The sequence below is a fragment of the Elgaria multicarinata genome, chromosome 2 (genome assembly GCF_023053635.1).
Source record: "Elgaria multicarinata webbii isolate HBS135686 ecotype San Diego chromosome 2, rElgMul1.1.pri, whole genome shotgun sequence".
NCBI lineage: Eukaryota > Metazoa > Chordata > Lepidosauria > Squamata > Anguidae > Elgaria > Elgaria multicarinata.
Window position 1 is genome coordinate 146,355,534 of NC_086172.1, and position 24,239 is coordinate 146,379,772.

The window sequence follows — 24,239 nt, forward strand, 5'->3', positions numbered from 1 at the left end:
ACTTGGTGTCTTGATGGTAGCAAAGGCAGCCTAGTTTTACGACACAGTTGCATCCACAGCAGAACCTTTCCAAGTAATAAGGGGCCTTCTCCATTTTGGCCCCCAAGAGGATCAGAGACAATTCTCAGTAGCCCATTGAGATATATTTGCCTAAGTATTTTATGGATAAGATCATGTGTGTCTGATGTAGCCTGGACTTCAGCTTGAATACAGTACTGATGTAGGGTCCCCTATAACCTTGTTTGATCACAGTTGCTTGGATGAATTGCAGTTATTGTAGCCCAAGAATGTACACTTTGTGCTTAGAGATGTGCAGCCTACTACCTGTATCTTTGCCAATCTTGGCTGGTAGTATTTAGCCAAGAGGGTGCAGCTGGTTAGGTCAAGGAGGTGGTAAATAACCCAAGGGAGTGGGTTATCCACCAGGCTGCACAGAAAGAATAGTGAGGCCCCTCTTGAAGAAATACTCCTTAGATCCTAATAATCTTACCAACTATTGGCCAGTGTTGAATCTCACTTTTTTGAGCAGGTGATGGTGGCCAAGCTTTAGGCATTTCTTGGCAATAACTGATTTGTTTAATTCATTTAGTGTGCCTTCCAGCCTAATATTTGGACTGAAATGGCTTTAATCTATGCCAAGAGAGCGACACGGGAGTTCATTACTGTTGATTCTTCTGGTCGTGCCAGTGGCTTTCAGTACCATCAGCCATAGTAACCTTCTGGCTCCAATGGGAATTGGGCGCATCACATTCTAGTGTTTCCACTCCCATCTGGTAGGCAGATTCCAGGTTGCACTGCTGTATTATTTTTTATTATTATTTATTACATTTGTATACCACCCCATAGCCGAGACACTCTGGGTGGTTGACATAGGATAAAAACACTTAAAAACAATATAAAAAAATTTAAATCACAAAAACATACAATTTAAAACTACAAAAACAAACCCAGGCTAATTACATATTGCTAAATGCCTGGGAGAAGAGGAAAGTCTTGACTTGGCACCAAAAAGATAATAATGTTGGCGTCAGGTAGGCCTCGTCAGGGAAATTGTTCCACAGTTGGGGGGCCATCACAGAAAAGGCCCTCTCTCTTGTTGCTGTCCTCCAAGCTTCCCTCGGAGTAGGCACCTGACTTTGGATGTTGAGCGCAGTGTACACTGTACGGGTAGGTTCATGCCATTTACGTAGGTCTCCTCCTTGGATTTCTGGCACTTACACCATAGGCTTCCACAGGCTTCCACCCATTTCCCCATGCTGTTTAATACCTACATGAAACCTCTCAGAGAGGGTACTCAGGGTTGGTTGCCATCAGTATACAGATGACACTCTGTGCTGGAACACGCCCCACCCCCCACCCCGGTTCTCCTTTTCGTCTAATGCTTGTGAACAATGTGATTTACTGGGCTATTGCTGCTATGCTACCCTCATAAATTTAAGCTCTTCTTGAAAGAAGAATTGTTTTTCTTCTTTTGTCTAACTTTTTTTTTCCTGGAGCAGATTTTGGAGTATGAATATGAAGCTGATATGGAAGAGGTCTACCGTGCCAGCTTGTTCAAAACCTTCAAAAAGACTTTGGATGATGGCTTTTTCCCCTTCATCATCCTTGATGCCATAAATGATAGAGTACGCCACTTTGAGCAGTTCTGGAGTGCTGCAAAAACAAAAGGGTTTGAGGTAAACATTCCTGGATAATCTCTGTAGTCATTTAGGCAATTCATAAATAGAGTTTCAGTGCCTTTGAACTATGAGCGTCAGCGCTAGGCCATAAGCCGTCAAGGCCAGGGCCAAGCTTAGGTACTGTAGGGTAGGAGGTCAGTTTTACCAGGGAGTCCAAGTAGCTGATGCCCCAAGGCTCAAGGTATTACTGATGGGCCAGAGTTCAGTGATAGAATATATGCTTTGCATGCCAAATGTTCCAGGTTCAATCCTTGGTGTTTCTAGGTAGGGTTGGAAAAGATTCTTGTGTGAGACTCTGGCAACCTGCTGTCCGTCAGTGCAGACAATAGTGTGCTAGATGAACCAGTGGTCTGTCACGGGGAACTTACTATGTTCCTATCACTGGCTTGGACTGAGATTGAGATATCAGTCCAACAGCCTAGGATACATGGAGGCAGCAGACAAGGAAGGCAATGAGGAGGTTGGAGTCATGGTGCAAGGTTGATGAATCATAAACCTAAACTAAATTGTTGCTCAGGCAAAGATCCAAGTCTGAGCTGAAAGCATATATAGCCAGGCCAAAGGAGACAGCACAAACAGGTTTGGGGTAGTGGGGAAGCCAGGCTGAAATTTAACGAAGATACTATTGCACTGCAATGCAGAGTGGTTGTTTGACTGTGGAATTCCGTGCCAACAGACCCCCGAGTATTCACCTCCCTTTCCACCTTTGGGAAGTTGATGAAAAGCAACTCAGTTCTGCAAGTTTTGCCTTGTTGGAGCAAAAGCACTATTTGACGTGGCTGCTGTGATTTACTTGAGAACTGTTGTGTCGTTCTTGTCTTTGATATTAATGTTGTGTTTACAATGGTTTGTTTTATAACGTGATTTTATTGCTATCATGACTGGGTTTTTTTTAAGTACTTGCATACACATTCAAGAAATAACTGAAGGGCATGAGCACATAGGCCATGAAGTTTCCAGTTTAGGTCCAACTGATCCTGATCATGTCTTTTTTCTTTTCCATCTTAATTTGCATACACTATTTTTCCTTTGTCTACCAAACTTATATTGGAAAGTACTTCTTAGGACATTGATCGCAGGCTTTTGAGCACATACTATTTTCTTTCTGCATTCTAGGTCTACTTAGCTGAAATAACTGCAGACAACCAGACTTGTTGCAAGAGAAATGTCCATGGACGCAAGCTCAAGGAAATCAATAAGGTGATTGTATAAAGATGCAGAGGCATAGATTTAATTTTTCCCGGGGCTGCCAGAAGCAAATCTATCTATTTTGAAAGACTCTATGAAGCTATTGCCAACATTTAACAGACACACTTTTAAAAACTTGTGGGTGGGGGTGGAGATTTCTTTCTCTTTTTTCTTTCTCTCTCTCTTTCTTGCACACACAGACACACCCCATAATTCTAATCCAGCTGTACTCCGAGAAAGGTCACAGTCCTGATCAAAAACAATATTTCCCCCTGAATAATTCATATGTTGTAGAAGCTTCTTCAGTTCCCATTTCCCATTTCCAGATGGCTGATCATTGGGAGACAGCACCCCGTCATATGATACGTTTAGATATTCGCTCTCTGCTACAAGATGCTGCTATTGAAGAGGTGAGGTTTGCAAGATGTTAACTTAAGCATATAGATAATATTCATGACTGAAGAAAATATATGAAATGTGCTTATTGAAGGAGGAACCAGGCACAAGTGCAGGGTTTGACTACAGATTGATCAAGTCATTCTTTAGTGAAATCATACTGAAAATTATTTAAAGTTTGGAGGAATTCTGTCAGAGGACTCACGTGACAGAATAGTTTAATTAAGATAAGAGTGAAAGAAGCATTGTAAGATTTCTTAGAGATGAATAAAGAACTTAGCTTTTTGAAAGACATGGCTGTAGTTAGAAACAACATGGCACAAATAGAAGTCCACTTGCACAGTAGATTTCTCCTGCTGTCCTCTCTTCCGCAGCCTCCTGTGTCCCCAGAAATCTGCTCTAGAGGGTCCCCCCCAACCTTCCAGAGCAACTGTTGAAGGCATGCAGGTGGCTGCAGGTGGGAGGGGGAATCACCCCCCCTCCCAGTTCTGCTGACATCAGAAAAACTGGATTGGATTACACTCTGTAACTGTAGGCTTCATTCTATTCTAGTTTTGGACACTGGCTTTGGATTCTAAGGAATTTTGCAGAAAAACTTGATCCATTATGGATATAAACATCAGAAAAGAGAAATGTTAAAAGTATAGTATATTAGTATGTTGAGTGAATCCCCCCAAGGTGTTTTATGTGTTTAAGTTCATACAATAGTATGCTTCAGTGAGTTTCATGACTAGCTGATGCAAAATTTCATATAGTTTTGAATAATCCAATAATTATGCATTACCTTAGGTGGAGATGGAGGATTTTGATGCAAATATTGAAGACCAGAAAGAAGAAAACAAAAAAGATGCAGAGGAAGAAGAGAGTGAATTGGTAGGAAACACGTCATCCAAACCCAGCAACAAATTTCTTTTATTTCAGTGCCTAACACAGCTTCTGTCTGCTGTAAAGTCCAGCTGCTTTCCCCCAAACTCTTTTCTCTTTCACTACTGTCATTTCCTGGAGCACTGGATGTGTAAATTACTGTTTATGAATTTCTCAGCAATTTTAAGACGTTTTCAGTACCAGAGCCGTTTTTATTTGAATTTAGTTAAAGGCCTGGTTTGTATTTTCTATCAGTAGAAGTTAAAATCTGAACAGAGCTGGCAGCATGTCCTGGGGATTCTAAAGGCTCTTGCTAGTTTGAAATGTTTACAGGTGGGTTAGATAAATTTCCTTTGAAATATTGAATGTAGAAAGAAACAGTTAAATGAGTGATTTTATTTTGCAGTTTTTATAGGAACTATATTTAACGACGCTTTTTCTAACTTAGAAATGTCTCTTATAGCGCAATCCTCTGCATGTTTACTCAGAAGTAAGCCCTACTATGTTCAATACAGCCTTCTCCCAGGAATGTGCACAGGATTGCAGTCTCAGAAGACTGGGTGGAAGCCTTCATTCCCATTCAGCTGATAAGACAGCAGTCAGCAAAGAGCTAATATGTTCTCTGGCTCATAAAACAGAACTCACAAATATGACACTCTTACAAGGAAAGAGTCCCCTTGTTTCAGTCCTAGTTTCTGACTGGAGGGCTGGACTCCTTTGGAGCTCCAGCACAGAACCAAAGCCAACATTACTGTAATCACAGATATCCTAGTAAGGGATAGTGATCTTCATCTTTCACAGCTTTTCCTCCTGAACTGCTGAAACAGGTAGATAGGTTTGGATGTGCCAACACAACCCACCCATTCTTGCATGTCTATACTGTTCTTTGCAACCTCATACTCCGGTCGCACCTTGATGGGGAATGGCAGGGCAGGTCCACAGACATGCTCTCTTTTACTCTCACTGGTGCTTTGTCTGGCATGAAGACTGCTTTGAGAATGGGAGCCATTCTAGGCAAAAAACAGATCTTTTCTACTTTGTGGGAAGAGACATACTACTCCACAGGCATATCAAGGCACGGTGACCAATGGTCTCCAGTTATAGATCAGCTGGAATCCAGATAATAAGAGCATTCCCAAAAAATATCTCAGAGGTGTTCCTTGTGTCTTCCATTCCAAATGCATGGTTCTTCTTTCAAATTCTTCAAAAGGGCAGAAGCCAAGGACCCAGATAGGGCTAGGGTCCCCTGCAATCTAGTTTAAAAACCTGTAAATTCTGCCTAACTGTGAAAATGTGGATGTTGCTGTTGGGCTTCCATTTATTTATTTATTTATTTATTTATTTTATTTAGAATATTTATATACCGCTCCCCATTGAAAAATTTCGGAGTGGTGTACAAGGTAAAATGAAAATAAAAACAGAATAAAACAGTTTAAACAAAATTTAAAAAGAAGCAAAAATCAGAAATCTAAGGCTGCATGTTAAAGAAAGGCTTCTTGGAATAAAGATGTTTTCAGGAGGCGCCGAAAGGAGTACAAGGTCGGAGCCTGCCTGACCTCCAGAGGCAGGGAATTCCACAGGAGGGGTGCCACCACGCTGAAGGCTCTTCCCCTGGTGGATTCCAATCGGAGGATGGATCTAGGTGGAACCACCAGGAGCAGGCCCTCGGATGACCTCAGTGACCGGGCAGGTTGGTAAGGGAGAAGGCGCTCTCTCAGGTATCCTGGTCCCAAGTTGTTAATGTTTAGATGTTACCCCTATCATCTAAGATGATAGCGCTCAAAGACGGGAATGAAAAGCTTGGAGAAAGGAGAAAAAGTCACACTGGAATTGGTCACAAGTACCTGTGGAAGAAGCTGAATAACCTTCCCTAGGCAGAGCTGGCTACAGTTTTTTTCCTGCTCCATATTAACTAGTGTGATAATCTGGAAAAACATGGCTAACATATTGGAATATAAAGTTCAGATCCAAGTCCAGCCACCTCATAATTCCTAACGAAATAGTCTAAGAAGTGGAGACGTTTCCTCTTCCCTGTTCTTCAAAATGAGTAGACTGTAAATCTTACTCAAGGAGGCTTGAGGACCCAAACCTGTTTGATCAAGAAAGTGGCAAACTGGTAGGTTAATAAACTCTTCTGTTGAACAAAAGCAACAATAAAAGCAGGAAGAAAGCAGATAACAGCTGTATGCAAGGACCCTGCCAGTGACAGGTGGGTTGTGGCTACAGTTCCTGCTACGTATAGGAGTCTGTGATCTTCAACTACGATATCCTCGAGAAATTACAGCTGTGAAACAAGCCACTGTGGCATGAGACAGATTTGTCATCTTTCTCCGAACCAGGTCAAACCAATACCATCGGACAGTGCTTGATATCATTGCTTATTTCTTGGACGTAGGAGCCCTCAAGGAAGTTCCGCGGGTCTAATCCTCCCCCTCCAGCTTCCAAAATAAATTGGGCCTGAAAAACACTTTCTAGACTTCAAGTTCCTGAACCATTTCCCAAGCAAGAATTCTGAACTGTTATTATTGGAGGTTGGGGGGCATTGTGAATTGGCCACCTTGAGGCCCAGTATTGGCTGCCTTGAGGCCCAGTATTGGGCAAAAGGGGGGATACAAATAAATAGTAGTAGTAGTATAATAATAATAATAATAATAATAATAATAATAATAATAATAATAATAATAGGACCTAGAAAGGTTTCAGCACCTATAATAAACTATTTTTATTTGTGATACTTACAGCGTTATATGTTAATATGCTAGTATTCATTGCCATTTATCCCCATTACTAAGATTTTGTACCAAAATGGGCTATTGGACAAACCTCCCACTGAGAGGGAGCATGATGACGTTTGGAGACATATACTCCAAACCTACACACCAAGGGAGAAGGAATTGATTTGACTTGACATGCATAAAGCATTCAGTGTTTTCTTCAGAAGGTGCAACGACATCAAATGCTCAAAGTCTCCTGTTTATAAGTGTGCAGATCCAATGTCATCAGATGGACTGGGGAATGAACATGTCTTTTTCAGATCTAGGGGGATGTTGCATCTGTCAGTAGAGCAACATATCCCTTAGAGTTTTCCAATAATGTCCTTATGGATATTAACCAGAAACAAGAGATGGGCTGGAGGAGAGCAACTATTAAAAATCCACAGTGTGTACTGTTAAGCTAAGATCAAGATTTATTGAGAACAATTCACAAATATGTAACCATCAGGGCATCTGGTGAAGTCTTCTGAGAGTTGTCTGCTGACCCAGCAAAGGACAGGGTGAGGATTAGCCTGGATGTATTCATGACTTCTGAAGCATCTTCAAAGTGTAAATGGATGGATAAACAACAAAGCCTGCTAGCTTAAGACCTATTCTTAACGTGTGGTAAAGAAGGGTCACCAGACCTCTGGATCTTGCCCATTGACAGTGATTAACCAGTCTTATTGGAGAGAAATTTCATAACTTGTCTCCTAATTTAGGTAGATTTGGTTATGTTATGAAACATAGAGGGTGTATTATGAGAGACAGTTCCTGGTACCTACCTCCACATGTTATGGTTTTCGAATCTCATAAGAATATGAGAAGAGCCATGCTGGATCAGACCAAGGATCCGTCTAGTGCAGCATTCTTTTCACACAGTGGGCAACCAGCTGGCAAGGGGAAACCCACAGACAGGACATGAGTGCAACAGCACGTTCCCACCCATGTTTCCCAGCAAGTGGTGGACATAGGCATATTGCCTCTGATACTGGAAGTAACATATGGCCACCAAGACTAGTAGTCATTGATAACCTTCTCTTTCATAAAGCTCGACCTCTTATTTATTATTGGAGACACTTCCTCATGTCATGGAAATTTTGTTATGGAACATAATTTCTACTGTGTTGTTCCATCTCTCTGAGAAGATGAATTTTGCTTTATAAGATGGTCCCTTTGCACCATAATCGCTGAGGCCTGGTCCTAGCTACTAAAGTACACTGAAGATGAAGTACATATATATGGACTTTTCCCAGCCACGTTTGCAAGATATTATGAAGTAGGAACCAAAGCCACAACAGATTGCTTTGGAGAAGGATGCTACAAGTACTGCAGGGTGCAGATTATTTCCAGTATGATGGTCCATCCCTGGACTGTAGGTACTGTTGCTGTGCATCCATTTGTTGGCTGTTCTTCTACCATTTGAACTAGAAAGGGAAGCTGGACTTTCTGTAAGGTTCTTTTCTGTTCAGCAGATAGAAGACCAGTCAGGCTCAGCCTTGTGACTGCAAAGGCCTCCCAGTGATACCCTTTTATTTTGTCAACTTTCCATGCCCCCTTTTTCTGGTTTTCTTGCCTATAGAGTGGCTAAATGTTTTATTATACAATTATAGAAGTTGGAATGTTTTCTCCAGTGTGCTGACATTATATCACCTATCTGTGCAGGAATTCCTTCCTAAAACAGTTGTCAAGTAGAAATGTACGAATTGGGTAAAATCCATTCCATCTGCATTTCGTGGGCTGTCAGATGCTTTTCATTCCATTGTGTGCTCATTGATTGGATTTCTTCAAGTTCCCGGATTTGTGCAAATTTGCCTCCCTAGGATCATTAGCTGGAAACGAGAGGCAGAGCTGAGTGTCACCCACATATTGATAGCACTTCAGCCCAAACCTCTGAATGACATCTCCCTGCAGTTTTATGTGGATGTTGAAAAGCATATGGGAACAAGATAGAACATTGCAGCACTCTGCAGGCCAGTGGTCATGGGATGGAGCAGAAGTCCCCAAGTGCCACCTTCTGTTCATCCAGGAAGGACTGGGACCAGTATAACACCTCACCTCCTATTCCCAACCCGGATAAACGTTCCAGAAGGATACCACTGTTGATGGCATCAGAAGCCTCTTGGGAGTCCAGGAGAACAACAGGGTCGCACTCCCCCCTTCCATTCTCCGGTGTAAGTCATCTGTTAAGGCAACCATGGTCTATTTCTGTCTCTAAACCAGGCCAGAAACTGGATTGGAATGGATCCAATCAACATCATCCAACATTACCTGGAATTGAGAAGCCACAACACATTCAAGTATCTTGCCTAAAAATGACAAAATTGGCACTGCACAGTAATTATCAGAAATTAGCTGATCTAAGCTAGGGTGTGTGTGTGTTTTCAATCGTGGCTTCAACAGTGCATTCTTTAACAGGGACCACCCCTTCCTTAATGCCTTCAAGGAGGCATTAATCACCTCTGAGGACCAAATACCCAGCCCAGTTCTGTCCAGTTTCACAAGCCAAGATGGGCAAGGGTCAAGAGACCAAGTGGTGGGCTTTAATTGTCCAAACAGTTTGTCCACATCCCTATGCCGTAAAAGCTGGAAGATATTAATGATAACTTGGCTAGAAGCTACTGTGGTCACATCCTGTGCTGACTCTGTTAAAACAATAGCATCTAAATCTGCACGGATATAAGCAACTTTATTTGCAAAATGTGCAGCAAATTCTTCACAGCAGGCTTTTGAGAACTTAAGTGGTTGTTTCCCAGGGCCTACTCCAAGAATGCCCTTTACCACCAAAAGAGCTCCCCTGACAACCTGAAGCAGACACAATCAAGGTAGAAAAGTACAATCCCTTCGCCACTGCCACAGAAAAAGATCAAGGATGGATTCTTAGCTGTGTTCGGTCATACTCATTACAAGTCTTTCATCATTTGTGTTCTAGTTGTCCTCTGCTCCCCAGAATTCACAGGGCTGATGTGGCTCTATAACTGAGTCAAGAACATTTGAGAGCAATTGAATCGAGAGACTGGGTCAGACCCCAGCAAACCCATTGAATTCATCAGCCTTCTGGGACACCCCACAAATTCAGTCCACTCCAAGGCAGGCAGCTCGAAGGTCAAAACTGATCAGATAATGATGCCAACAGAACCATTTCTGGCTGTTCCACCCACAGATCATTGTCTCCTAGTCCTGTTCAGAAAACCAAATCTAAGGTATGTCTTGCCACATGCTTTGGGACAGATATCTGAGAAAGGCTCATGGTTGACATGGAGGCCATGAAATCCTGCCCCTGTCAAGGCAATTTAAAGTCCCCCAAAACAAACAGTCTTGAGGTCCTCAGCATTAAACTTGAGACCACCAAGTCAACTCAGTCCAATCCTGTCTTGAGGTCTTAAGACTAGGCATTCAAAACTGTCTGACTGCTGGATTGGGTACCCAATGAGGGCGATGGATTCCCTATAGACTAGAGCTACCCCTTCTTCCTGCCCCTCGAGCAAGCTTGGTGCGAACTTGGTGGTCACATCTGGGAAACTATTATCGCAATCACTTAATCCAACCAGATCTCAATGACGCCAACTAGGTTGGCATGTTCTTCCAGAATTAGGACCAAAGTATTGTAATGCATCCTTTTCCATTAACCAACCTGACATTTAGCAGCAGCACCTGCAGGCACAAGAGGCTGGAGGAATCCTCCAACATTACTGAGGCTGCGAGGCAAAACAGCACAGAGATGTCTCATCCACCTCCCCCAATGGCGTTGCTTCCCATCTTCATGAGATCTTCTGCCATGCACTATACTTACATTCGTCCCAAGTTCCTCACCTCTAGAACACATAGCAGGCCTCAGTTGGCTCCAAGACCCACAAACAACAGTAACTCAACCCATAGCAATGTTCCTGGCAGAATCCTGTACACACCAGGATGGAAATTACCCCCTCCCTTGAACAGGTGTTCCTCCAGCTCTTTGGGCAGCGCTTAATGTTCTGAGATCAGCTCTGGGCAATCTGACAGATTTTACTTATCCCATCCCTCACCCCTGCAAAAGCAGCCGTCTGCTGCTATGGCTGAAAACCTTTGCACTCTTGTTCTTCGACTTCTGCCAGAAGCTTGCACCTCCAGTGAGGTGCAAGCAATGGAAGAACCAGAAGAACAAGCACAAACACCAGGTGAAAACAAATCTGCACCCGCCCTGCTCTTCTCCTACCTCTTGGTTGTTGTTTTTTAAGCTCTTATTTAAATGGGGAACACAGGTTGGCAGATACATCTAGCTGTAGTCCTCAGACCACTTATTTATCAAGTAATCCTACTGAAATAACTTCGACAGTGGCTTGGACCCCAAAGTGGCTTTGCACAAGCAAAATACAATTCTACTCATACAAAGGAGAGGGATTACGAATTTTCACTCATTCTCCCTTCCCACAACAGCCCCCTATGCTGTTCCAGAGAGCCTATCAACCTTTAGAAGCTGCTTTTCATGGTTAGCCAAGGGCTACAGGGGAGCTTGGAGAACACCATTTTGTAAGCAGAACTCACAGGCTAGGATCAAAGCCATTGAACATTAAGAAAGTTTGGATGAAAGCCATTGAGGATAGTTTGAAGAAATTCAGCTAATATTATTTATTTACTTTATTTACAATATTTATATACAGCTCCCCATACAGAATTTTAGAGTGGTGTACAAGCTAAAATAAAATAAAAACAGAACAAAAACACATTAAAATAGATTTCTAAAAAAGCAAAATGCATAGTGAACCATGGCTGGTCATCAAGGGAAGGCTTCCTGGAACAACAACATTTTCAAGAGGCGCCGAAAGGAATACAAAGTTGGTGCCTTCCTGACCTCCAGAGGCAGGGAATTCCAGAGGAAGGGGGCCAACACACTGAAGGCGCTTCCCCTGGTGGACTCCATTCGGAGGACAGGACTATGTTGGACCACCAGGAGCGTGCCCTCGGATGACCTCAGTGACCAGGCAGGTTGATAGGGGAGAAGGCGCTCTCTCTAAAACCTATTCTAACTATACAGGGCAAATAGAAATGTGAGATTATTTGCTTTTATTCTAATAATCAAGATTAGTCCATTGATTTTAGGCTAGCTGTATTGGATTTCTGGCATTCTTTAGAAATACTTGTTGGGCTTGATGACTGAAAGTTGCATTCTAAACAGAGTAATTAGGATGCAAGACCCATTGCATACAATGAGATATACTTCTGGTTACTAATACGTAAGATTGGACTGAAATTTTTGCGTTCGTATTGTATTGGCTGAACATATGTGGAACAGTGTTCTATTAAAAAGATGCATATAGTTCAATCCCATGCATGATTTTCCACTGAATTCAGTGGGCTTATTCCCAGGTAAGTGAATATAAGATTCCCACCTTAAATATATAACAGATACCACTTCATACTAGAAGCATTTGCTCACACATCAATGTTGCTATAAAAAGCGTCAGGCTTATAGAAAGGGTGATGTTGCAGGGTATGCAGTATATTCAACAGCATGTCTTTCTGCAGTTATATTTTCTTGACTTACTATACTACCTTTTAATTATTGATATATTTATATCATCAAATATAATAATGTACAAAAGAAAAATAGAATAGAAATGGGAAGAACTTAACATAATATTAAACTTGTTTATGTAAGGTGCTCATAAAACTTGTTAGGAAGGAGATGAGTTTATTCCTTTTAAATTAAGATTCTGTTACTAACAGCCTTTTTGCATACCCAGATAGCAATTTGTATAGCATTCTTTATAACAGAATTGAGATCCAAGTTACACATTACATGGAGTTCTGTATGAATTACTTCTGGCTTTCCTCTCCCATCTTTTCTCCACTCCTGACTACAGCCTTCCGAGTCTGCTTTGGTTTTGTTTTCAAAAATCCAACATATAGTTTAGTAGTTAAGTTCAAATGAACACTCTTCATTAATTTGATTTGTATGGACTACGGCCATAGCTAGACCTAAGGTTTATCCCTGGATCGTCCAGGGGTCAAACCTGTTCATCTAGGTGACACACAGGGGATCTAGTGCTCAGGCAGAGGCGAACCCTGGATGATCCCAGGATAAACCTTAGGTCTAGCTGTGGCCTACAAGTTAAGTTAATACAAATTAAATGCAAATTAATTTGATTTAATAGAATACACAATTATTTCGGGGGGGGACACCTCAAAACCAACAATGGCAAGCTGATTAGGGAATAATCCATATGGGAAAAACAAGAGGCAACAGAACCAACTGATTCCGCAGGCCTTCCTAAAAACCTAGGTTTTTGACTAGTGAGCATACAGTATTGTGTAGGCATACAGTATTGGGGCTAGGTGGTTTTTACTGGGGAGGGTACTCTATAGATTCATTCTTTCTTCAGTAGCTTCCAGAGTCAATTACTTTAACACATTTAATGTAGGCGCTTGAGAGGTGTCTAGAAACTTTGATGCATAATGCTGCTGCTAAAGTGCTGCTAAGAACTGGCCAATCAGAGCATTTTACTCAAGAATTGCTCTGCACTGGCTGACTGTTGGTTTCTGGGTTCAATTGAAGATGCTGGCTTTTACCTTTAAAGTCTCACATATCCTGAGATCTGGGTATCTGAAGGAACACCTTCTCTTCTATGTACCCTCTGAAGTGCTCCGTTCCACATTTGAGGTCCTGCTCTGTGTACTCTCAATGACTGAAGTCTTGCAGTTGTCCATTAGGAGCAGGGCCTTTTTAGTAGTAGCACCAGTTCTGAACAGGTGAGAATTTTCCAGCAGAGGGTTCAGCTGATATACTAACCTAAGCTGCTAAAAGGTGTTCATAGTGACTACTTCCATCTAAGCCTATAAAAGCAGTGCTGGATCACGGAGAACACTGTAAACTGCAAACCTGATTATTCAGAGGGAGTACAAACCACATCCAAACAGGTTTTACACCTACTTCTAGATCAGGCGGTCTGCCAACTAACAGTACTTCCTTCTTATCTGGATTATGTTAAATGTTGTTTACATTCACTTGAGACAATAGTTATAGTCACATAAAGTATATGAAACAACAATTAAGTTTTAATAGGGTTGGACTTTCATTATTAAAAACTTTCACCCTGATCCAGTTAGGCGTTGTATATGCGTATTCCTAGCTGGGAGGGTAATGATATACACAAATAATTGCTGCTCTCACTATACTGCTTTTCAATCTAACAGTCAAGGTGGTGTGCGTATCAGCTTTTTCACAAAGCTGAAATCGTGTCATCAGCTGTTCAGGAAGAGGAGCAAAAGCTGGACCCAGTCCATCATTTGCTGTCAAATAGCTGATTGGTGGGATTTCATCTTTTTTTAAAAGCAGATTACTCATGGACTTCTGGCTGCTTTCTATGTGCTCTGCTGGATGAGAGCCAGGCCCAGCTATGTTTGCATTTTACACTTGGCATTGGCCATCTAGCTATCCCTTGATAACTTGAACATGTGAACATCATCACTATCCTCTAAACTGGGCTAGACTGGTAAAGGATTTAAAATTGGATTCACACTCAACTCTTATGCTCACTAATGCATGTAACTTTGTGCATTTTCTTTTGTAATTCTTTAACACAAATACATAAGAAAAGTCTGACCATGACTTTCAAAAAATCCATATAATTGAAGAAGACAGTTACTTCAGAATAGTTATTTGAACCTATATTTCTAGAAAATCCTCCAGGCACAATGCAAGAGAGCTTCGGCTATTGGGCGGTATAAAAATGCAATAAATAAATAAGAACAATGGGTAAAGTTCGTACTCCTACCCTGGGGCTTCTGAAGACCCCTTCCTACTATGCTCCATGCCCCCTTCCAGAAAGTCGGGGCATTCCAGTGGAGCCTATGGAGTTTCAGTTGGAGGGGGAAATCTGGAAAGCTCTGGTGTGCACGCGGAAGGACTTACGCATGAGCATAGGACTCTATGGATCCTGGAAATGTGCTGAGGTGTCTGTCTTCTGGACTGCAAAGTTCACACCACATTGAGAGAGAGGTGGTACATATTTGTACCACTGTTGCCCTGTGCTCACTGCGAGTTATTTTCTTGTACTAGATGCAAATTGAATATGAAAATTAACATTATTTTGTATTTTCAAATATCTTCTCTCAGCTCACAGTTCAGATTGAGTTTGTCCTAAAGAAATGTTTGCAGTATAATGCTGATGCAAGTTTAAATGTGTGATAATCTCTCTCTATATATCTCTCTAATCCTTCGAGCTTCTCTCTGTATATGATTTAGGGTTACATTCCGAAAAGCAAATGGGAGATGGATACTTCTGAAGCAAAACTAGGTGGGTATTTCTATTATTATTATTATTATTATTATTATTATTATTATTATTATTATTATTATTTAAAATCAGATGAAATATTTGCACAACTGTAGTTTCCTGCTATGATCATATGCCTAAGGCAGAATGATATGGATTAAATTTGACATTTCTGAAGATACACATATCTCTGAGCACTTTGTCTTCTGTAGTTGCAGAGACACAAATAATCGAATCCTTTCACTTGTAGCTTTTTGTGCGGCATGTGCAATGCATTTACTTTTATATTAGTATTCAAATAAATACATTATGAGAAATGGTAAATATTTGCAGCGTCTTAAGATTTCCTACATAGATGCTGAGAACAATAGGAATTAGTGTGTATTCTTCCTTATACTATTTTTGTTTATGGTCCATACACATTAAATTCTTACTAGTTTGCATACGTTGTCCAGCATTATGCTTTGCTTTGGCATGGCTGCAGGAAGCAAGTGACCACTAGCATTTTATAGTATTGTTAATGGGAAGTAGTTGTTGTGACATCACTTGTTAATTGCATTGAGACTTCAGTGCTTTTGAGAGAAAAGAGAGATAAAGGCTACAGTCAATGTGCTTCTGTCTTACATTTATTTTCAACCATCTTCCTTAATAGCCTTTTGTTTCCTTAAAGGCCAGCTTAAGTGCATTGACCAGCCTAAGGTCCTTTCTACGTTCCTGCCTGCTCCCGGGACCCCCTGTGTGTCATTTGCATGCACAGTGATGAACCCGGGACCATCCCTGGAAAAAAGTCAGGTGTAGGAATGGCCCAAGTGTATGCTTCCTGGTTTAAAACTAGCTATAACCAACCAAATCAGTGCAATAATATAATTAATTGAAAACACTTGTAGAATCGGAACCGTTTTCATAGAAACAGATCTTACTGAAAAGGAAGCCGCTTTGAACACTGAATTCTTATTAGCATCTTTGTGCTGCAAAATGTCCCTGGTAAGAATCAAGAAGATATATAATGCTGAACAATGGTAAATATATGGACATTAAGGAACTTCCATTACACTTAGGTATCTGTATCACATAACAAAATAAATCACTGGTGCATGCCTCCCAAAATCATTCTTGGAAGCTTTGTAGAAGATACTAAGGAATGCTTCATTCCTTCCTGTGTACTTTTGACTTCCAGAGATTTAAGGTATTCCAAGCAAATTCAATCTTGAATACCTTAATTCAGCATTAAGATGGATTTATTGAGTATTCTTCCTAATAATCTATTGCTATACTTAAAAACAATACTTTGGATTGTGTTTATTTAGCAGACTAGTTGGTTGAGAGAGTGTAACATCAACTTAATGACGTGTATGTTGTGTCCTTTCAGAGTTTGAATCTGGGTATTGGTACATCCTTATTTAATCTTTTTTTTACATGTCCAAACACTTCTACATTCTGGAACTATTTGCATAAAATAGCTTTTTGATCGTTCTGGCACCTTTGCTGCTGCTATGTTCTGTTGATAAGCTATTGAAGTTTCAAAAGAACATAATAATTTCGTAATACTTAAGGTGTGCCCAGCAAAATGACCATGTTGGGGAATTAAGTAGTTGGAAAAAAAACTACTAATAATGATGTGTGCGTTCATTGAATTTAGAGCTTACTGTGATCTTAAGCCAATTGCTTAATGTCATGATTTTGTCTTATTTGCATGGTGTAAAATAGTATCAATGAATTTAACTGTCAATAGTTATATAATTTTTAAAAAAATCCACACATTTTACCACATATAAAGAACTGTTGTACATCTCACATAATGTTTACTAAAGTTTTCTTTGTTCCCACAGTAAGTTTTATATCCAAATACATAATCTGTGAATCTTTGCAAGATATATCACAATTTTGTCCCCTAGGAAGTTCTGTTATCTTTCTGGGAATTTGTCTTTATATCCTAGTGGCTCCACATGGTTTCAGTCTATTAGGATAAATTAAACTGAAAATTGGTGGTAAAGGTTGCTGATAGAAGTCCCAGAAGTTTAAAGATGGGAGACTGCAACACAATCTGGATCTGGACAGAATACACTCTAATATGTATAAATATAGAAAGTGGCAAGGTTGGTCTCTACCACATTCTGTAGGTATTAATTGGGGAAAAGTTATATATATGAAACATCCTTCACTATCCCAGAGTCTAGAGATTCCTGTAATTCTCAGCTGCTGCATGGAGCAAATGCTAGAAAGTAGTTGTCTTATAATGGTGCCCAAATTAGTGGATGTACACGGCATATGATGTGTGTGTGGATAGGTGGTCATTATTAGCTTCTGCATTTTCTGTAACACAAGGTTTGTTTTCAATGAAGAAAAACAATCCAAGACTGAAGGGGAAAGAATAAAATAAAAATAATTTTATCCAGTTTTATAAGCAATTTAAAACAGCAGTGAAAACGAGGGGTCATAAATCCCACTTAAAGCCCATGCAAAGAGCTATGGCTTCCACTGGCATCTAAACACCAACAAAGCAGATTGCTAAGCAAATGGACAGAAGGAAGGAGTTCCACAAACATGATACTGTGAGCATGAAGGGCATATCCTTAGTTGGAACCCACCTTACCTTGGAGAATGAGGGTGGGGTGGGTGGGTACTCTGAGCAGAGCCTCTGAAGGTCTTAATAGTTGGGCAGGGTTTTATAGGAATATGCTGTCCTTCAGCTACCCTGATCCCAAGCCAATGCTTTAGGACTTTGTAAGTCAAAGCCAGCATCTTGAAATGTGCGTAGATGCAAATTGGTACACAATGAAGCTCTTTACATACCGGTGAGTTCAGTTCTTTACTATCAGTACCAGTTTGTTTGTTTATTGCATTTCTATTCTATACTGCCTTTCTGAGGCCAAGCAAGGCAGTTTACATGTTAACAGCCTTGCAGTTGTATTCTGGAGTAACTGAAGTTTCTGAACAGTCTTCAAAGGCAGTCTCACATAAAGCACACAGCAGTAATCAGGGCATGGGTAACTGCACTTAGGCTTCATGTTTCTACAAATGGCAACAGCTGGTGTGCGAACTGAATTTGGTTAAAAATGCTGGGAGCCATTGAGGATGCCCAAGCATCTAATCCTTTCTCAGTCAACTACAGTGTCAGTCAACTGAACTTCAGACTTTTCTGGCAGTATGCCACTGAATACCAATAGCTAGAACGCAACAGTGGAAGAGGGCTATTGCTTTCATGCTCTCCTTGTGGGCTTCCCAGAGGGATCTGGTTGGCCACAGTGAGCAATGGCATGCCAGAGTACATGGACCTTGATCTGATCCAGCAGGACTCTTTATGCTTTTATATTCTTAATGCACTTCTGCTTTTTGGCCCACATCCAGCCCATTACCGACTTCAAACACCTATTCAGAGCATTTTTGTGAACCACCCAGAGAGCTTCAGCTATTGGGCGGTATAAAAATGAAATAAATAAATAAAACTACATAAGATGCAAAGGAAAGAGATGTCATCTGCATACTGATGACAGTTTACTCAAATCTCCAGGTGACTTCTCAGAAGTTTCATGTAGATATTAACAGCTTGGGGGACAAGATGGAGCTTTGTGGAACCCTGCAGCAGAATGCCATGGGGCAGAATAGGAGTCCCCCAACACTACCTGCTGGAACCCATCGGAATGTAAGCACAGAAGCACAATGCCTTCCAAATATCCATCCGATACGAACAGTGCAGAGGTTTACCATGGTTAATGGTATCAAAAACTGCTGAGGGTCCAGAAGACACATCAGTGATGCACTCCTCCCCTCCCGGTGGAGGTTAATCTAACGGCAATGTAGAGAGACAATCATGTAGGCAGTGTAGCAGTGTTGCTCCTTTTCCAAAGTAGCTCTGAAGCTAAAGTGCTGCTGGATGTTGTGATCTCAGCTAGCACTGAGATCACAATAGCAGTAAAATTCCTCTATGTGTTAGGTTCCTGATTCATAGGCATATCTCAGATGTTGAATATTTTGCTGCAAATGTTACCTGTAACATATCATGCTGTATTGGTGATATATTCTTCTGAATACTGTGTACCAGCAATCTCCTTGCATACTTGCTTGCAAAGGAAATAATATTTCAGCTAAAATACAACTGCTGCTAAATAGTCATGAGTCCATCTGACAACCTCACTTTTGTTGTAAGTCCTTTCATGCAATAATTTCAACATGGTTTCAGTATCAAGGCAGTCTTCATGGAAACAGAAACCAATTCTATTATAGGTCTAAAATTTGTCTCCACTCTCTCATTTTACAATATACATATATATACTTGTGTGAAATGGTTATTACTGTTGGATGTGCCTTGCACCTTAAACTGCTCTTCAGTTCTTTTGCAATTGCTTAGGTGAGTATTCATTACATTCCATAGAATCATAGAATCTTAACATCACATTTTAAAAACATACTGTAAGGAAGGAATGAAACCAAGAAATAAGAACAACATTTTATGAAGTAGTTTACAGAATGAAAAAGGACTTTGCGCTCAATACTTGTTTCTCCCTCTTCTATGGGAGTATTGCATACACCATTACTATGCCACTTGAATGAAAGTATTAACTCTTCCATGTTGATCAGATATGCCTGTTAATGGTTTGATTCAGAACAATTTGATGCAAGGAACCAGTATCCAAGGAATTGTGTGTGCAGCACGGCTTTTCTGGGGGCCCTTTCCCATTGCAGTCTTCCCCCAAATTCTGCTCCAAAACATGGGCAAGGGGTGCTCTGGAGCAGAATGTGGTGCAGAACTGTTAAGGACTGCAGATGGGAAGGAAAATCAGCAAAATATCACACACACACCACACATCTCATGAGCAAAAATACTTTTCGCTTGTACTTGGGGCTGTTTGGAACTTGGCCCCAGTTTGTGAGAGTTTCAGTGTGGCTCTATTTCATATCACAGATCATTTATCTTAAATATGTACATATACTTCTGTCTTATGTAGCTTTTATGCTATTCATGGTTGAAGCTGTGTAATAGAAAATGGTTTGTATAAACTAATTTGTGGTTAATAGTCAATAGATTTCAAAACGCTTTTACTATTGCAAAATGTTAAAGGTGCTTTTCATATCATGCTGCTGGCAGATGGCATCTTTTTATGATGCCATCTGTTTTAATTTGAATATAGCTGGCATATTAAACTGGAGCTTTTTAAACTACAATTAGAGTTTAACTAGAATTAAATTGCCCCAAATAATCATAATATTATGGATAAACGTAATACTCCATTTATTGGCTATATGCCGTCTTTTAAGCTTGAAGTAGTTTCAGCAAAAGTGGCGAAGTGGGTATACACGTTTTGAATTAATATGATTTCATATTTATAAATTATGTTCCGGTATATAGAAATGCATTTGTTAAATTACATGTAGCTGCCACCCTTCTGTTTGCACTATTAAGAAATGAGCATTTATGATTTGTAATGTTCTATCCTACAAACAGGGAGGATGGGGTTTTTGCTAATTTTTAATAGCAATCTCTGGTAGCCATTTAGACAAACTACAACCTTAAAATATACTATTGTGCATGTAAACATTGACATATTTGTAAAAAACATTTAAAATGTTTAGTCTACTACACAATATTGTGAACCTGTGAGAAACATAGATTATGCATATGGAAAGTCTTCGTGAGTTAAAACACTAATTTCATCCATTTACACCTTCCTGCATGCTGACAATAGAAACTGCTTCCTAATAATACAGGTTTTGAAAGATATTGTTCAGGAAAAAGTGACAATACCAAAAAATTACAACAACCATAATTCTGAACTTCACATCAGGGAGTCATGTTCTTTTAAGCAAAGGTAGAAAACAGTAAACTGCTTGTGGATTTAATCTCTTCGTAGTGGATACTCTGTACCATGGATTTCTTGGTGAAGTGTAAATGTCTGGTGGACTCCTGATGTATCTGCCACTGACTGGGGAATACAAGAAATGAAAGGTTGCTTTTAGTAATTAAACTGCTGGAGTCAAAGTTTCCAGAACATGTTGAAATATCACTATAGTATATGAGCTCTGGCATGATTATCCAAGACAAGAAGCGTTTCTTCCTCCTGTGTATTTATCTTAATATATTTCAGACTCATGGCTTGATGATTTGAAAGGGCAGAAATGGGTTTTCCCATTTATCTGAATTTATTCCACTCATGAAGACACCCAGCAACATGTGGAATCCACTGCTATAAGATACAAACTTGCCCCATTTAAGAGTATTCCCATGCATCTTGTTTGTGTTGGGCGTTGTACAAAGTTTTCGTCTTTAACCCTAAGGCTATATGTTTGTTCTCAGACAAATTGGATGGATTGCGAACTGGTGCTAAGAGGAAACGTGACTGGGAGGCAATTGCCAGCAGAATGGAAGATTATCTTCAGCTTCCAGATGATTATGATACCCGTGCTTCTGAACCTGGAAAGAAGAGGGTAATAAATGCCACTTTGGGTTTAATGTCTCAGAGGGACTCACCCAGAAGCCTTTCCACAAAGCAAGGACTGTATATTTTCAGTCATCTCTGTTTGGGGGCATTGTTGGGTCCATTGCTTTCATTTGATGGTTTCATTAGGTTCCATTTCTCGTATTGACAAACCTGAAAATCAACATTAGTCATGTGTCTGTGGTAGAAAGAGAAAATAGCAAAGTTTAGTAGTATGTGTGCAAAACTAAAGACAGGAGAGGCTATATAGCAAGAGGGAAGGGGGAAGTAAGTCATTGGGGAAATGGAAAACATGCAGATATTTGATAGATTTGCAGTATGAGTAGAGGGCACATATTAAAGCTATCCACTGAAGCTGCTACAGGTTCCCAAAAGGATAATCGGTTTCCTTTTAATACTGTGCCAGATTTTCATGAGGTTTGATTTTTACACCAGAAATTACTGTTTGGAAAGACAGTAGAAACCATCTATTCTCTCTCTCTCTCTCTCTCTCTCACACACACACACACACACACACACACATTTTACAAATACAGCTCTTGTTCCCCTGATCCCCATTGCCCAGGCAACAATCCCAGTCTTGCTAGAGTGTGCTGGCAATTTCATGGCCCTACATTGTAATGAAAGTAATGCATTGCAAATGGATGACGTTTGGATGTGATTCATCCATACTGCCTTACGTTCAGTAGGATACACATTCAGATGTACATCTAAATTCACATCCCCATCCTGCTCAACTCGTTAACTAAACACAATTGAAACAGGGCAACATACTATTAGCCCTGCTGCCTCTGCAGCGGGGATGGATTTGCGCTTTCCTCCAGCACCTCCCTTATGAATAGTTTCACATCCTTTCACAAGGGATGCAGAAAAGGCTAAATTGTGGGGTGGGGAGGGATCTTCTGACTCAGCACCAATTCCTTTACAATTTGGTGAACTTTGAGAGTTGAAAGACAAGTGGAAAATAAGATGAGAGAGCACAGCAGAGTAGCACATCTTTTTGTTCCTTGCAACTCCGATGCTTCATTGATAATTTCATTACTGTCTATTTTTATATTATTTTAACAGGCAAATAATGTGGTTGATAGAAAATAGAGTTCAGTGAACAAAGTGAGGCATCTGACTTGTGCCCATTTTCCCTGTCCCAGTTTTGGATAGCAGGCCTGGACAAGACCATTGTGTTGCACCCTTAGTTTGAGACTCCACTGCCTGTGAGAGTTGATAATACTAGGTTCAATGGACACCTGTCCTCATTTAGTATATTGCAACACCATACATCTAAAAGAAGTTAATCACAAACAGCTTTGGAGAACCACAGGAGAAAGTTTCAGTAATTGAAGTAAGAAGTAGTAAAAATATGAATGAATGGTCTACCTATGACATCATCATGTTTCAGTAAAGAAGCAAAAAGCGGGTCTGAAGTGATGCACTTCTACTTTTGGTGCTTCCTAGTTACATATGAGGAAGGACATTGAACAACTTCTCTAGGATAAGGTGTGTGAATGTCATACTCATGAGTTCCAAATGTGTATGGAACGCTTACATCTTACTGCAGGGGAATTTCCTGTACGGTATGCAACTGGGTTTTACAGTCTACAGCAGTGGTTCTCAACCTTCCTAATGCTGCGACCCTTTAATACAGTTCCTCATGTTGTGGTGAGCCCCAACCATACAATTATTTTCGTTCTCTACACGATCCATTGTCATGGGATGGTTTGCTAATGAAAATAATACATAACAATAGCTTTAATAATACAAAAGATGATACATGACATAGTTCAGTCAATACAATTTCCTAAGACCATCGAAAATATGTGTTTTCCGATGGTCTTAGGCGACCCCTGTGAAAGTGTCGTTCGACCCCCAAAGGGGTCCCGACCCACAGGTTGAGAACCGCTGGTCTACAGTAACTAGCACTGAAAAGGAGAGCAAGTCAGAAGGATGCTCTCTCATCATCTTAGACTTCTTTCTTTATGAGCAAAGTCTTCATCTGAATTGTGCAGTGACGTCTGAAATTACAGAACTGAAAGTGGCTCAGCCTGAAGGTGGTGTGTCCACCTCTCAATCAGTATGTTCGGATGCTCAACTGATGGGATTGCTTATCCCTTCTCTAAATTGTCTGAAATCTTTACTAAGTGCTAAACGTATTGGAGTAAAAAAAAAAAAAAGTTTCACTTCCTTTTCCTGAAATGAGAATCATCCCGACCTTGTGTTCTTTGTAGGTGAGGTGGGCAGACCTTGAAGAAAAAAAGGATGCAGACAGAAAAAGGGCCATTGGTTTTGTTGTGGGACAGACAGATTGGGAGAAAATCACAGATGAAAGTGGTCATTTTGCTGAGAGAGCCCTCAATCGCACCAAGTACATCTAGTGCAGCTGTCAGATGGATTTTTTTTCTGCGTTTCAGGTAAAGAGCTAAACCTTTTGTGCCTTTGTGGTTTTTTGAGAATGAGTTCAAGGATGTTCAGTGATAGAATTCTCCTCTAGATAATGTTTTGGACGTTAGGGCACAGATAGACCTGTCAATTGCGCATATCTATTTGACATCTAATCTCCTATATTATGTGTGATAGGAGGCAATGGAATGCCACAGTTCAACTATTTAGCAATGAGAAATTTTTCAAGGGAAGCCTGAACTGTGGTTATTCCTTACAAGCCCAGATACTGACTAG

General features: G+C 40.5%; 2 protein-coding genes across 4 annotated transcripts in view; both read left to right on the forward strand.

The window, feature by feature from the left end:
* FCF1 (FCF1 rRNA-processing protein) overlaps positions 1-24,239 on the forward strand; it is a 173,353-nt gene that overhangs the window by 44,558 nt on the left and 104,556 nt on the right. The window lies entirely within an intron of this gene.
* The window catches only part of YLPM1 (YLP motif containing 1), a 58,926-nt gene that overhangs the window by 34,263 nt on the left and 424 nt on the right, over positions 1-24,239 (forward strand). For 2 of the 3 annotated variants that reach the window (XM_063117867.1, XM_063117871.1), the window contains 7 exons: positions 1,500-1,676; positions 2,796-2,879; positions 3,194-3,277; positions 4,053-4,136; positions 15,105-15,156; positions 21,428-21,558; positions 23,792-23,974. In XM_063117867.1, coding sequence (XP_062973937.1) covers positions 1,500-1,676; positions 2,796-2,879; positions 3,194-3,277; positions 4,053-4,136; positions 15,105-15,156; positions 21,428-21,558; positions 23,792-23,938 — 759 coding nt within the window. In that variant the 3' untranslated portion in view covers positions 23,939-23,974. Of the gene's footprint in view, positions 1-1,499; positions 1,677-2,795; positions 2,880-3,193; positions 3,278-4,052; positions 4,137-15,104; positions 15,157-21,427; positions 21,559-23,791; positions 23,975-24,239 lie in introns of those variants that run through there. The other variant, XM_063117870.1, reaches the window with a different exon arrangement.